Source organism: Oncorhynchus nerka, linkage group LG20 (genome assembly GCF_034236695.1).
Source record: "Oncorhynchus nerka isolate Pitt River linkage group LG20, Oner_Uvic_2.0, whole genome shotgun sequence".
Taxonomy (NCBI): Eukaryota; Metazoa; Chordata; class Actinopteri; order Salmoniformes; family Salmonidae; genus Oncorhynchus; species Oncorhynchus nerka.
In genome coordinates, this window is record NC_088415.1 from 8,794,257 (window position 1) to 8,809,504 (window position 15,248).

The following is a 15,248-nucleotide window of genomic DNA, read 5'->3' on the forward strand; positions in this document are numbered from 1 at the left end:
TAGTTCTCCACTGAACTGAATGGCGTGACGGGTATAGTTCTCCACTGTACTGAATGAAGTGACGGGTATAGTTCTCCACTGAACTGAATGGAGCGATGGGTATAGTTCTGTACTGAATGGAGGGACGGGTATAGTTCTGTACTGAATGAAGCGATGGGTATAGTTCTCCACTGAACTGAATGGAGTGATGGGTATAGTTCTCCACTGTACTGAATGAAGTGACGGGTATAGTTCTGTACTGAATGGAGTGACGGGTATAGTTCTCCACTGAACTGAATGGAGTATCGTTCTCCACTGTACTGAATGAAGCGACGGGTATAGTTCTGTACTGAATGGAGTGACGGGTATAGTTCTCCACTGCACTTAATGGAGTGACGGGTATCGTTCTCCACTGTACTGAATGAAGCGACGGGTATAGTTCTCCACTGTACTGAATGAAGTGACGGGTATAGTTCTCAACTGTACTGAATGGAGTGATGGGTATAGTTCTGTACTGAATGGGGTGACGGGTATAGTTCTCCACTGTACTGAATGGAGTGACGGGTATAGTTCTCCACTGTACTGAATGAAGTGACGGGTATAGTTCTCCACTGTACTGAATGAAGTGACGGGTATAGTTCTCCACTGTACTGAATGGAGTGACGGGTATAGTTCTCCACTGAACTGAATGGAGTGACGGGTATAGTTCTGTACTGAATGGAGTGACGGATATAGTTCTCCACTGTACTGAATGAAGTGATGGGTGTAGTTCTGTACTGAATGAAGTGACGAGTATAGTTCTCCACTGAACTGAATGGAGTGACGGGTATAATTCTCCACTGTACTGAATGAAGTGACGGGTATAGTTCTCCACTGTACTGAATGAAGTGACGGGTATAGTTCTGTACTGAATGGAGTGACGGGTATAGTTCTCCACTGAACTGAATGGTGTGACGGGTATAGTTCTCCACTGTACTGAATGAAGTGACGGGTGTAGTTCTCCACTGAACTGAATGGAGCGATGGGTATAGTTCTGTACTGAACTGAATGAAGTGACGGGTATAGTTCTGTACTGAATGGAGTGACGGGTATAGTTCTCCACTGAACTGAATGGTGTGACGGGTATAGTTCTCCACTGTACTGAATGAAGTGACGGGTATAGTTCTCCACTGTACTGAATGAAGTGACGGGTATAGTTCTCCACTGAACTGAATGGAGTGACGGGTATAGTTCTGTACTGAATGGAGTGACGGATATAGTTCTCCACTGTACTGAATGAAGTGATGGGTGTAGTTCTGTACTGAATGAAGTGACGAGTATAGTTCTCCACTGAACTGAATGGAGTGACGGGTATAATTCTCCACTGTACTGAATGAAGTGACGGGTATAGTTCTCCACTGTACTGAATGAAGTGACGGGTATAGTTCTCCACTGTACTGAATGGAGTGACGGGTATAGTTCTGTACTGAATGGAGTGACGGATATAGTTCTCCACTGAACTGAATGGAGTGATGGGTATAGTTCTGTACTGAATGGAGTGACGGGTATAGTTCTGTACTGAATGGAGTGACGGGTATAGTTCTCCACTGTACTGAATGAAGTGATGGGTATAGTTCTCCACTGAACTGAATGGAGCGATGGGTATAGTTCTGTACTGAATGAAGCGACGGGTATAGGTCTCCACTGAACTGAATGGAGTGATGGGTTTTGTTCTCCACTGAACTGAATGGAGTGATGGGTATAGTTCTCCACTGTACTGAATGAAGTGACGGGTATAGTTCTGTACTGAATGGAGTGACGGGTATAGTTCTCCACTGAACTGAATGAAGCGACGGGTATAGTTCTGTACTGAATGGAGTGACGGGTATAGTTCTGTACTGAATGAAGCGATGGGTATAGTTCTCCACTGAACTGAATGGAGTGATGGGTTTTGTTCTCCACTGAACTGAATGGAGTGATGGGTATAGTTCTCCACTGTACTGAATGAAGTGACGGGTATAGTTCTGTACTGAATGGAGTGACGGGTATAGTTCTCTACTGTACTGAATGGAGTGACGGGTATAGTTCTAGTTCTCCACTGAACTGAATGGCGTGACGGGTATAGTTCTGTACTGAATGGAGTGACGGGTATAGTTCTGTACTGAATGGAGTGACGGGTATAGTTCTGTACTGAATGAAGTGATGGGTATAGTTCTGTACTGAATGGAGTGACAGGTATAGTTCTCCACTGTACTGAATGGAGTGACGGGTATAGTTCTGTACTGAACTGAATGAAGTGACGGGTATAGTTCTCCACTGTACTGAATGGAGTGACGGGTATAGTTCTCGACTGAACTGAATGAAGTGACGGGTATAGTTCTCCACTGTACTGAATGGAGTGACGGGTATAGTTCTCCACTGTACTGAATGAAGTGACGGGTATAGTTCTCCACTGAACTGAATGAAGCGACGGGTATAGTTCTGTACTGAATGGAGTGACGGGTATAGTTCTGTACTGAATGAAGCGATGGGTATAGTTCTCCACTGAACTGAATGGAGTGATGGGTTTTGTTCTCCACTGAACTGAATGGAGTGATGGGTATAGTTCTCCACTGTACTGAATGAAGTGACGGGTATAGTTCTGTACTGAATGGAGTGACGGGTATAGTTCTCTACTGTACTGAATGGAGTGACGGGTATAGTTCTGTACTGAATGGAGTGACGGGTATAGTTCTCCACTGAACTGAATGGCGTGACGGGTATAGTTCTGTACTGAATGGAGTGACGGGTATAGTTCTGTACTGAATGGAGTGACGGGTATAGTTCTGTACTGAATGAAGTGATGGGTATAGTTCTGTACTGAATGGAGTGACAGGTATAGTTCTCCACTGTACTGAATGGAGTGACGGGTATAGTTCTCGACTGAACTGAATGAAGTGACGGGTATAGTTCTCCACTGTACTGAATGGAGTGACGGGTATAGTTCTCGACTGAACTGAATGAAGTGACGGGTATAGTTCTCCACTGTACTGAATGGAGTGACGGGTATAGTTCTCCACTGTACTGAATGAAGTGACGGGTATAGTTCTCCACTGTACTGAATGAAGTGACGGGTATAGTTCTGTACTGAATGGAGTGACGGGTATAGTTCTCCACTGAACTGAATGAAGCGACGGGTATAGTTCTGTACTGAATGGAGTGACGGGTATAGTTCTCCACTGAACTGAATGGCGTGACGGGTATAGTTCTCCACTGTACTGAATGAAGTGACGGGTGTAGTTCTCCACTGAACTGAATGGAGCGATGGGTATAGTTCTGTACTGAATGGAGTGACGGGTATAGTTCTGTACTGAATGAAGCGATGGGTATAGTTCTCCACTGAACTGAATGGAGTGACGGGTATAGTTCTCCACTGAACTGAATGGAGTGACGGGTATCGTTCTCCACTGTACTGAATGAAGCAACGGGTATAGTTCTCCACTGAACTGAATGGGTATAGTTCTCCACTGAGCTGAATGAAGTGACGGGTATAGTTCTGTACTGAATGGAGTGACGGGTATAGTTCTCCACTGAACTGAATGGCGTGACGGGTATAGTTCTCCACTGTACTGAATGAAGTGACGGGTATAGTTCTCCACTGAACTGAATGGAGCGATGGGTATAGTTCTGTACTGAATGGAGGGACGGGTATAGTTCTGTACTGAATGAAGCGATGGGTATAGTTCTCCACTGAACTGAATGGAGTGATGGGTTTTGTTCTCCACTGAACTGAATGGAGTGATGGGTATAGTTCTCCACTGTACTGAATGGAGTGACGGGTATAGTTCTCCACTGAACTGAATGGAGTGACGGGTATCGTTCTCCACTGTACTGAATGAAGCGACGGGTATAGTTCTGTACTGAATGGAGTGACGGGTATAGTTCTCCACTGCACTTAATGGAGTGACGGGTATCGTTCTCCACTGTACTGAATGAAGCGACGGGTATAGTTCTCCACTGTACTGAATGAAGTGACGGGTATAGTTCTCAACTGTACTGAATGGAGTGATGGGTATAGTTCTGTACTGAATGGGGTGACGGGTATAGTTCTCCACTGTACTGAATGGAGTGACGGGTATAGTTCTCCACTGTACTGAATGAAGTGACGGGTATAGTTCTCCACTGTACTGAATGAAGTGACGGGTATAGTTCTCCACTGTACTGAATGGAGTGACGGGTATAGTTCTCCACTGAACTGAATGGAGTGACGGGTATAGTTCTGTACTGAATGGAGTGACGGATATAGTTCTCCACTGTACTGAATGAAGTGATGGGTGTAGTTCTGTACTGAATGAAGTGACGAGTATAGTTCTCCACTGAACTGAATGGAGTGACGGGTATAATTCTCCACTGTACTGAATGAAGTGACGGGTATAGTTCTCCACTGTACTGAATAGTTCTGTACTGAATGGAGTGACGGGTATAGTTCTCCACTGAACTGAATGGTGTGACGGGTATAGTTCTCCACTGTACTGAATGAAGTGACGGGTGTAGTTCTCCACTGTACTGAATGAAGTGACGGGTATAGTTCTGTACTGAATGGAGTGACGGGTATAGTTCTGTACTGAATGAAGCGATGGGTATAGTTCTCCACTGAACTGAATGGAGTGATGGGTTTTGTTCTCCATTGAACTGAATGGAGTGATGGGTATAGTTCTCCACTGTACTGAATGAAGTGACGGGTATAGTTCTGTACTGAATGGAGTGACGGGTATAGTTCTCTACTGTACTGAATGGAGTGACGGGTATAGTTCTGTACTGAATGGAGTGACGGGTATAGTTCTCCACTGAACTGAATGGAGTGACGGGTATCGTTCTCCACTGTACTGAATGAAGCGACGGGTATAGTTCTGTACTGAATGGAGTGACGGGTATAGTTCTGTACTGAATGGAGTGACGGGTATAGTTCTGTACTGAATGGAGTGACAGGTATAGTTCTGTACTGAATGGAGTGACGGGTATAGTTCTCCACTGTACTGAATGGAGTGACGGGTATAGTTCTCCACTGAACTGAATGAAGTGACGGGTATAGTTCTCCACTGTACTGAATGGAGTGACGGGTATAGTTCTCCACTGTACTGAATGAAGTGACGGGTATAGTTCTCCACTGAACTGAATGAAGTGACGGGTATAGTTCTGTACTGAATGGAGTGACGGGTATAGTTCTGTACTGAATGGAGTGACAGGTATAGTTCTGTACTGAATGGAGTGACGGGTATAGTTCTGTACTGAATGAAGTGATGGGTATAGTTCTGTACTGAATGGAGTGACAGGTATAGTTCTCCACTGTACTGAATGGAGTGACGGGTATAGTTCTCGACTGAACTGAATGAAGTGACGGGTATAGTTCTCCACTGTACTGAATGGAGTGACGGGTATAGTTCTCGACTGAACTGAATGAAGTGACGGGTATAGTTCTCCACTGTACTGAATGGAGTGACGGGTATAGTTCTCCACTGTACTGAATGAAGTGACGGGTATAGTTCTCCACTGTACTGAATGAAGTGACGGGTATAGTTCTGTACTGAATGGAGTGACGGGTATAGTTCTCCACTGAACTGAATGAAGCGACGGGTATAGTTCTGTACTGAATGGAGTGACGGGTATAGTTCTCCACTGAACTGAATGGCGTGACGGGTATAGTTCTCCACTGTACTGAATGAAGTGACGGGTGTAGTTCTCCACTGAACTGAATGGAGCGATGGGTATAGTTCTGTACTGAATGGAGTGACGGGTATAGTTCTGTACTGAATGAAGCGATGGGTATAGTTCTCCACTGAACTGAATGGAGTGATGGGTTTTGTTCTCCACTGAACTGAATGGAGTGATGGGTATAGTTCTCCACTGTACTGAATGAAGTGACGGGTATAGTTCTCTACTGTACTGAATGGAGTGACGGGTATAGTTCTGTACTGAATGGAGTGACGGGTATAGTTCTCCACTGAACTGAATGGAGTGACGGGTATCGTTCTCCACTGTACTGAATGAAGCGACGGGTATAGTTCTGTACTGAATGGAGTGACGGGTATAATTCTGTACTGAATGGAGTGACGGGTATAGTTCTGTACTGAATGGAGTGATGGGTATAGTTCTGTACTGAATGGAGTGACGGGTATAGTTCTGTACTGAATGAAGTGATGGGTATAGTTCTGTACTGAATGGAGTGACGGGTATAGTTCTCCACTGTACTGAATGGAGTGACGGGTATAGTTCTCCACTGAACTGAATGAAGTGACGGGTATAGTTCTCCACTGTACTGAATGGAGTGACGGGTATAGTTCTCCACTGTACTGAATGAAGTGACGGGTATAGTTCTCCACTGAACTGAATGAAGTGACGGGTATAGTTCTGTACTGAATGGAGTGACGGGTATAGTTCTGTACTGAATGGAGTGACGGGTATAGTTCTGTACTGAATGGAGTGATGGGTATAGTTCTGTACTGAATGGAGTGACGGGTATAGTTCTCCACTGTACTGAATGAAGTGACGGGTATAGTTCTCCACTGTACTGAATGGAGTGACGGGTATAGTTCTCCACTGTACTGAATGGAGTGACGGGTAGAGTTCTGTACTGAATGGGGTGACGGGTATAGTTCTCCACTGTACTGAATGGAGTGACGGGTATAGTTCTCCACTGTACTGAATGGAGTGATGGGTATAGTTCTCTACTGTACTGAATGAAGTGACGGGTATAGTTCTCTACTGTACTGAATGAAGTGACAGGTATAGTTCTGTACTGAATGTAGTGACGGGTATAGTTCTGTACTGAATGGAGTGATGGGTATAGTTCTCTACTGTACTGAATGAAGTGACGGGTATAGTTCTCCACTGTACTGAATGGAGTGACGGGTATAGTTCTCCACTGTACTGAATGAAGCGACGGGTATAGTTCTGTACTGAATAGAGTGACGGGTATAGTTCTCCACTGAACTGAATGGAGTGACGGGTATCGTTCTCCACTGTACTGAATGAAGCAACGGGTATAGTTCTCCACTGAACTGAATGGGTATAGTTCTCCACTGAGCTGAATGAAGCGACGGGTATAGTTCTGTACTGAATGGAGTGACGGGTATAGTTCTCCACTGAACTGAATGGCGTGACGGGTATAGTTCTCCACTGTACTGAATGAAGTGACGGGTATAGTTCTCCACTGAACTGAATGGAGCGATGGGTATAGTTCTGTACTGAATGGAGGGACGGGTATAGTTCTGTACTGAATGAAGCGATGGGTATAGTTCTCCACTGAACTGAATGGAGTGATGGGTTTTGTTCTCCACTGAACTGAATGGAGTGATGGGTATAGTTCTCCACTGTACTGAATGAAGTGACGGGTATAGTTCTGTACTGAATGGAGTGACGGGTATAGTTCTCTACTGTACTGAATGGAGTGACGGGTATTGTTCTCCACTGTACTGAATGGAGTGACGGGTATAGTTCTGTACTGAATGGAGTGACGGGTATAGTTCTCCACTGAACTGAATGGAGTGACGGGTATCGTTCTCCACTGTACTGAATGAAGCGACGGGTATAGTTCTGTACTGAATGGAGTGACGGGTATAGTTCTCCACTGAACTTAATGGAGTGACGGGTATCGTTCTCCACTGTACTGAATGAAGCGACGGGTATAGTTCTCCACTGTACTGAATGAAGTGACGGGTATAGTTCTCCACTGTACTGAATGGAGTGATGGGTATAGTTCTGTACTGAATGGGGTGACGGGTATAGTTCTGTACTGAATGGGGTGACGGGTATAGTTCTCCACTGTACTGAATGGAGTGACGGGTATAGTTCTCCACTGTACTGAATGGAGTGACGGGTATAGTTCTCTACTGTACTGAATGAAGTGACGGGTATAGTTCTCTACTGTACTGAATGAAGTGACGGGTATAGTTCTGTACTGAATGTAGTGACGGGTATAGTTCTGTACTGAATGAAGCGACGGGTATAGTTCTCCACTGTACTGAATGGAGTGACGGGTATAGTTCCCACTGTACTGAAAGTGACGGGTATAGTTCCCCACTGTACTGAATGAAGTGACGGGTATTGTTCTCCACTGAACTGAATGGAGTGATGGGTATAGTTCTCCACTGTACTGAATGGAGTGACGGCTATAGTTCTCTACTGTACTGAATGGAGTGACGGGTATAGTTCTCCACTGTACTGAATGGAGTGATGGGTATAGTTCTCCACTGTACTGAATGGAGTGACGGGTATAGTTCTCCACTGAACTGAATGGAGTGACGGGTATAGTTCTCCACTGTACTGAATGGAGTGACGGGTATAGTTCTCCACTGTACTGAATGGAGTGACGGGTATAGTCTGTACTGTATAGTTCTGTACTGAATGGAGTGACGGGTATAGTTCTCCACTGTACTGAATGGAGTGACTGGTATAGTTCTATACTGAATGGAGTGAAGGGTATAGTTCTCCACTGTACTGAATGAAGTGACGGGTATAGTTCTGTACTGAATGGAGTGACGGGTATAGTTCTCCACTGTACTGAATGAAGTGACGGGTATAGTTCTCTACTGTACTGAATGGAGTGACGGGTATAGTTCTGTACTGAATGGAGTGACGGGTATAGTTCTCCACTGAACTGAATGGAGTGACGGGTATCGTTCTCCACTGTACTGAATGAAGCGACGGGTATAGTTCTGTACTGAATGGAGTGACGGGTATAATTCTGTACTGAATGGAGTGACGGGTATAGTTCTGTACTGAATGGAGTGACGGGTATAGTTCTGTACTGAATGGAGTGACGGGTATAGTTCTGTACTGAATGAAGTGATGGGTATAGTTCTGTACTGAATGGAGTGACGGGTATAGTTCTCCACTGTACTGAATGGAGTGACGGGTATAGTTCTCCACTGAACTGAATGAAGTGACGGGTATAGTTCTCCACTGTACTGAATGGAGTGACGGGTATAGTTCTCCACTGTACTGAATGAAGTGACGGGTATAGTTCTCCACTGAACTGAATGAAGTGACGGGTATAGTTCTGTACTGAATGGAGTGACGGGTATAGTTCTGTACTGAATGGAGTGACGGGTATAGTTCTGTACTGAATGGAGTGATGGGTATAGTTCTGTACTGAATGGAGTGACGGGTATAGTTCTCCACTGTACTGAATGAAGTGACGGGTATAGTTCTCCACTGTACTGAATGGAGTGACGGGTATAGTTCTCCACTGTACTGAATGGAGTGACGGGTAGAGTTCTGTACTGAATGGGGTGACAGGTATAGTTCTCCACTGTACTGAATGGAGTGACGGGTATAGTTCTCCACTGTACTGAATGGAGTGATGGGTATAGTTCTCTACTGTACTGAATGAAGTGACGGGTATAGTTCTCTACTGTACTGAATGAAGTGACGGGTATAGTTCTGTACTGAATGTAGTGACGGGTATAGTTCTGTACTGAATGGAGTGATGGGTATAGTTCTCTACTGTACTGAATGAAGTGACGGGTATAGTTCTCCACTGTACTGAATGGAGTGACGGGTATAGTTCTCCACTGTACTGAATGAAGCGACGGGTATAGTTCTGTACTGAATAGAGTGACGGGTATAGTTCTCCACTGAACTGAATGGAGTGACGGGTATCGTTCTCCACTGTACTGAATGAAGCAACGGGTATAGTTCTCCACTGAACTGAATGGGTATAGTTCTCCACTGAGCTGAATGAAGCGACGGGTATAGTTCTGTACTGAATGGAGTGACGGGTATAGTTCTCCACTGAACTGAATGGCGTGACGGGTATAGTTCTCCACTGTACTGAATGAAGTGACGGGTATAGTTCTCCACTGAACTGAATGGAGCGATGGGTATAGTTCTGTACTGAATGGAAGGAACGGGTATAGTTCTGTACTGAATGAAGCGATGGGTATAGTTCTCCACTGAACTGAATGGAGTGATGGGTTTTGTTCTCCACTGAACTGAATGGAGTGATGGGTATAGTTCTCCACTGTACTGAATGAAGTGACGGGTATAGTTCTGTACTGAATGGAGTGACGGGTATAGTTCTCTACTGTACTGAATGGAGTGACGGGTATTGTTCTCCACTGTACTGAATGGAGTGACGGGTATAGTTCTGTACTGAATGGAGTGACGGGTATAGTTCTCCACTGAACTGAATGGAGTGACGGGTATCGTTCTCCACTGTACTGAATGAAGCGACGGGTATAGTTCTGTACTGAATGGAGTGACGGGTATAGTTCTCCACTGAACTTAATGGAGTGACGGGTATCGTTCTCCACTGTACTGAATGAAGCGACGGGTATAGTTCTCCACTGTACTGAATGAAGTGACGGGTATAGTTCTCCACTGTACTGAATGGAGTGATGGGTATAGTTCTGTACTGAATGGGGTGACGGGTATAGTTCTCCACTGTACTGAATGGAGTGACGGGTATAGTTCTCCACTGTACTGAATGAAGTGACGGGTATAGTTCTCCACTGTACTGAATGAAGTGACGGGTATAGTTCTCCACTGTACTGAATGGAGTGACGGGTATAGTTCTGTACTGAATGGAGTGACGGATATAGTTCTCCACTGTACTGAATGAAGTGATGGGTGTAGTTCTGTACTGAATGGAGTGACGGATATAGTTCTCCACTGAACTGAATGGAGTGATGGGTATAGTTCTGTACTGAATGGAGTGACGGGTATAGTTCTGTACTGAATGGAGTGACGGGTATAGTTCTCCACTGTACTGAATGAAGTGATGGGTGTAGTTCTGTACTGAATGAAGTGACGAGTATAGTTCTCCACTGAACTGAATGGAGTGACGGGTATAGTTCTCCACTGTACTGAATGAAGTGACGGGTATAGTTCTCCACTGTACTGAATGGAGTGACGGATATAGTTCTCCACTGAACTGAATGAAGTGACGGGTATAGTTCTGTACTGAATGGAGTGACGGGTATAGTTCTGTACTGAATGGAGTGACGGGTATAGTTCTGTACTGAATGGAGTGACGGGTATAGTTCTGTACTGAATGAAGTGATGGGTATAGTTCTGTACTGAATGGAGTGACGGGTATAGTTCTCCACTGTACTGAATGGAGTGACGGGTATAGTTCTCCACTGAACTGAATGAAGTGACGGGTATAGTTCTCCACTGTACTGAATGAAGTGACGGGTATAGTTCTCCACTGTACTGAACTGTACTGAATGGGGTATAGTTCTGTACTGAATGGGGTGACGGGTATAGTTCTCCACTGTACTGAATGGAGTGACGGGTATAGTTCTCCACTGTACTGAATGGAGTGACGGGTATAGTTCTCTACTGTACTGAATGAAGTGACGGGTATAGTTCTCTACTGTACTGAATGAAGTGACGGGTATAGTTCTGTACTGAATGTAGTGACGGGTATAGTTCTGTACTGAATGAAGCGACGGGTATAGTTCTCCACTGTACTGAATGGAGTGACGGGTATAGTTCCCCACTGTACTGAATGGAGTGACGGGTATAGTTCCCCACTGTACTGAATGAAGTGACGGGTGTTGTTCTCCACTGAACTGAATGGAGTGATGGGTATAGTTCTCCACTGTACTGAATGGAGTGACGGCTATAGTTCTCTACTGTACTGAATGGAGTGACGGGTATAGTTCTCCACTGTACTGAATGGAGTGATGGGTATAGTTCTCCACTGTACTGAATGGAGTGACGGGTATAGTTCTCCACTGAACTGAATGGAGTGACGGGTATAGTTCTCCACTGAACTGAATGGAGTGACGGGTATAGTTCTCCACTGTACTGAATGAAGTGACGGGTATAGTTCTCCACTGTACTGAATGAAGTGACGGGTATAGTTCTCCACTGTACTGAATGGAGTGACGGGTATAGTTCTGTACTGAATGGAGTGACGGATATAGTTCTCCACTGTACTGAATGAATTGATGGGTGTAGTTCTGTACTGAATGGAGTGACGGATATAGTTCTCCACTGAACTGAATGGAGTGATGGGTATAGTTCTGTACTGAATGGAGTGACGGGTATAGTTCTGTACTGAATGGAGTGACGGGTATAGTTCTCCACTGTACTGAATGAAGTGATGGGTGTAGTTCTTTACTGAATGAAGTGACGAGTATAGTTCTCCACTGAACTGAATGGAGTGACGGGTATAGTTCTCCACTGTACTGAATGAAGTGACGGGTATAGTTCTCCACTGTACTGAATGGAGTGACGGATATAGTTCTCCACTGAACTGAATGAAGTGACGGGTATAGTTCTGTACTGAATGGAGTGACGGGTATAGTTCTGTACTGAATGGAGTGACGGGTATAGTTCTGTACTGAATGGAGTGACGGGTATAGTTCTGTACTGAATGAAGTGATGGGTATAGTTCTGTACTGAATGGAGTGACGGGTATAGTTCTCCACTGTACTGAATGGAGTGACGGGTATAGTTCTCCACTGAACTGAATGAAGTGACGGGTATAGTTCTCCACTGTACTGAATGAAGTGACGGGTATAGTTCTCCACTGTACTGAATGGAGTGACGGGTATAGTTCTGTACTGAATGGGGTGACGGGTATAGTTCTCCACTGTACTGAATGGAGTGACGGGTATAGTTCTCCACTGTACTGAATGGAGTGACGGGTATAGTTCTCTACTGTACTGAATGAAGTGACGGGTATAGTTCTCTACTGTACTGAATGAAGTGACGGGTATAGTTCTGTACTGAATGTAGTGACGGGTATAGTTCTGTACTGAATGAAGCGACGGGTATAGTTCTCCACTGTACTGAATGGAGTGACGGGTATAGTTCCCCACTGTACTGAATGGAGTGACGGGTATAGTTCCCCACTGTACTGAATGAAGTGACGGGTATTGTTCTCCACTGTACTGAATGGATTGATGGGTATAGTTCTCCACTGTACTGAATGGAGTGACGGGTATAGTTCTCCACTGAACTGAATGGAGTGACGGGTATAGTTCTCCACTGTACTGAATGGAGTGACGGGTATAGTTCTCCACTGTACTGAATGGAGTGACGGGTATAGGTCTGTACTGAATGGAGTGACGAGTATAGTTCTGTACTGAATGGAGTGACGGGTATAGTTCTCCACTGTACTGAATGGAGTGACTGGTATAGTTCTATACTGAATGGAGTGACGGGTATAGTTCTCCACTGTACTGAATGAAGTGACGGGTATAGTTCTCCACCTAACTGAATGGAGTGACGGGTATAGTTCTGTACTGAATGGAGTGACGGGTATAGTTCTCCACTGTACTGAATGAAGTGACGGGTATAGTTCTCCACCTAACTGAATGAAGTGACGGGTATAGTTCTGTACTGAATGGAGTGACGGGTATAGTTCTCCACTGTACTGAATGAAGTGACGGGTATAGTTCTCCACTGTACTGAATGGAGTGACGGGTATAGTTCTCTACTGTACTGAATGGAGTGACGGGTATAGTTCTGTACTGAATGGAGTGACGGGTATAGTTCTCGACTGAACTGAATGGCGTGACGGGTATAGTTCTCCACTGTACTGAATGAAGTGACGGGTATAGTTCTCCACTGTACTGAATGCAGCGTATGGGTGGTATGGTAAAGCTTGAATACATTTTGTCTAACAGTAGTGTCCTGATGCCTTGGGAAGAGTGCAGTACAGGAAGGAAGGGTACAGTACAGGAAGGCTTGAAGAAAGGTTACCGGACAGGAAGGAAGGGTACAGTACAGGAAGGAATGAAGAAAGGGTACCGGACAGGAAGGAAGGGTACAGTACAGGAAGGAATGAAGAAAGGGTACCGGACAGGAAGAGTACAGTGAAGGTTGGACTTTTTTACCTTTATTTAACTAGGCAAAACAGTTAAGAACACATTATTATTTACAATGACAGGGTCATACCTGGATAACACTGAGCCAGTTGTACGCCGCCCTATGGGACTCCCAATCATGTCTGGTTGGGAGTCGGCCTGTAGTGACACTTCTAGCAGTGAGATGCAGTGCCTTAGACCGCTGCGCCACTCGGGAGCCCAGTACAGTACAGGAAGGAAGGGGTGGGTACAGTACATAAGGAATAAGGTACCATTTGAGACCTGTCCCATGTGTGATAGGACAGGTAATATATCATCCTTCTCCCCTGGCAGATAAATGTGTGGGTGGTTTGGACCCTATTCATCCCAATGAGCCACGGAGGAAGCTGAGAGTCTCTGCAAATTGTATGGATTTTTAGATGGCCATGGACACAAACCTCATTTTGTCCTCCAACCCTACACTAGATCCAGTCGAAATAACACGTACAGGACACTCTTGAGCCCTGCTGTCATCGGCCTGTCTGAGCTATAAGATCGGCAGGCCATTAGGGAGATGCAGGGGAGATGTCCAATGTTTGTGGGGTTTCTGTCTTACTTTCATGGTGCGTGCGTGTGTGTGTGTGTGTGTGTGTGTGTGTGTGTGTGTGTGTGTGTGTGTGTGTGTGTGTGTGTGTGTGTGTGTGTGTGTGTGTGTGTGTGTGTGTGTGTGTGTGTGTGTGTGTGTGTGTGTGTGTGTGTGTGTGTGTGTGTGTGTGTCTCCCCCTCTGCTATCATACTGTATGTCTTGATAAACTGTCAGAGCAAGAGTCAGTGGTTTTGTTAGTGAACACTTAAAGGCCTGTGGATCTCTCAATTCTCAGCTGGGTTCAGAACAACAGACTGTATGCTGAAATCAGTCTAATTCTTTATTCATTTGTGAAAAGAAAACAACTGAAGAGATCAAGGTGCGCTTTGAGGAGTGTTTAGAGACTCCTCCTCTGTCAATGTGTGTAGTTTGGTTCCAGGAAATGGAGGATTCCCATAGAAAGAGGACAGGTGGAAGTCCCATTATGACGCATGGTCCTGTCAACACTGTTTCTCTCTCTCTTGTTTTGTAGTGGTATCCTTGGGAAGAAATGTGGCACCATCATCCTGTCAGCCGAGGAGTTGGGGAACTGCAGAGTAAGTACACAATCATTTAACTGTCACCTTTTTATTTCAATTCCTACAGTCAACCAAATAGAGTACAGCATAATGTTTTTTTAAATTATACTGGAGAAATTCACCTCATTATCAAAACATAAGATATACAAATCTACTAAATGTGTTAGCTAGGCCATAGAGAATAACCAGTCTAGTAGAGGTAGTTAGGCCATAGAGAATAACCAGTCTAGTAGAGGTAGTTAGGCCATAGAGAATAACCAGTCTAGTAGAGGTAGTTAGGCCATAGAGAATAACCAGTCTAGTAGAGGTAGTTAGGCCATAGAGAATAACCAGTCTATTAGAGGT

At 44.9% G+C, this 15,248-nt stretch overlaps 1 protein-coding gene across 1 annotated transcript in view; it reads left to right on the forward strand.

The window, feature by feature from the left end:
* LOC115101611 (copine-5-like) overlaps positions 1-15,248 on the forward strand; it is a 224,865-nt gene that overhangs the window by 138,111 nt on the left and 71,506 nt on the right. Inside the window, exon 7 of the mRNA XM_065005191.1 lies at positions 14,858-14,921. Coding sequence (XP_064861263.1) covers positions 14,858-14,921 — 64 coding nt within the window. The remainder of the gene's footprint in view (positions 1-14,857; positions 14,922-15,248) is intronic.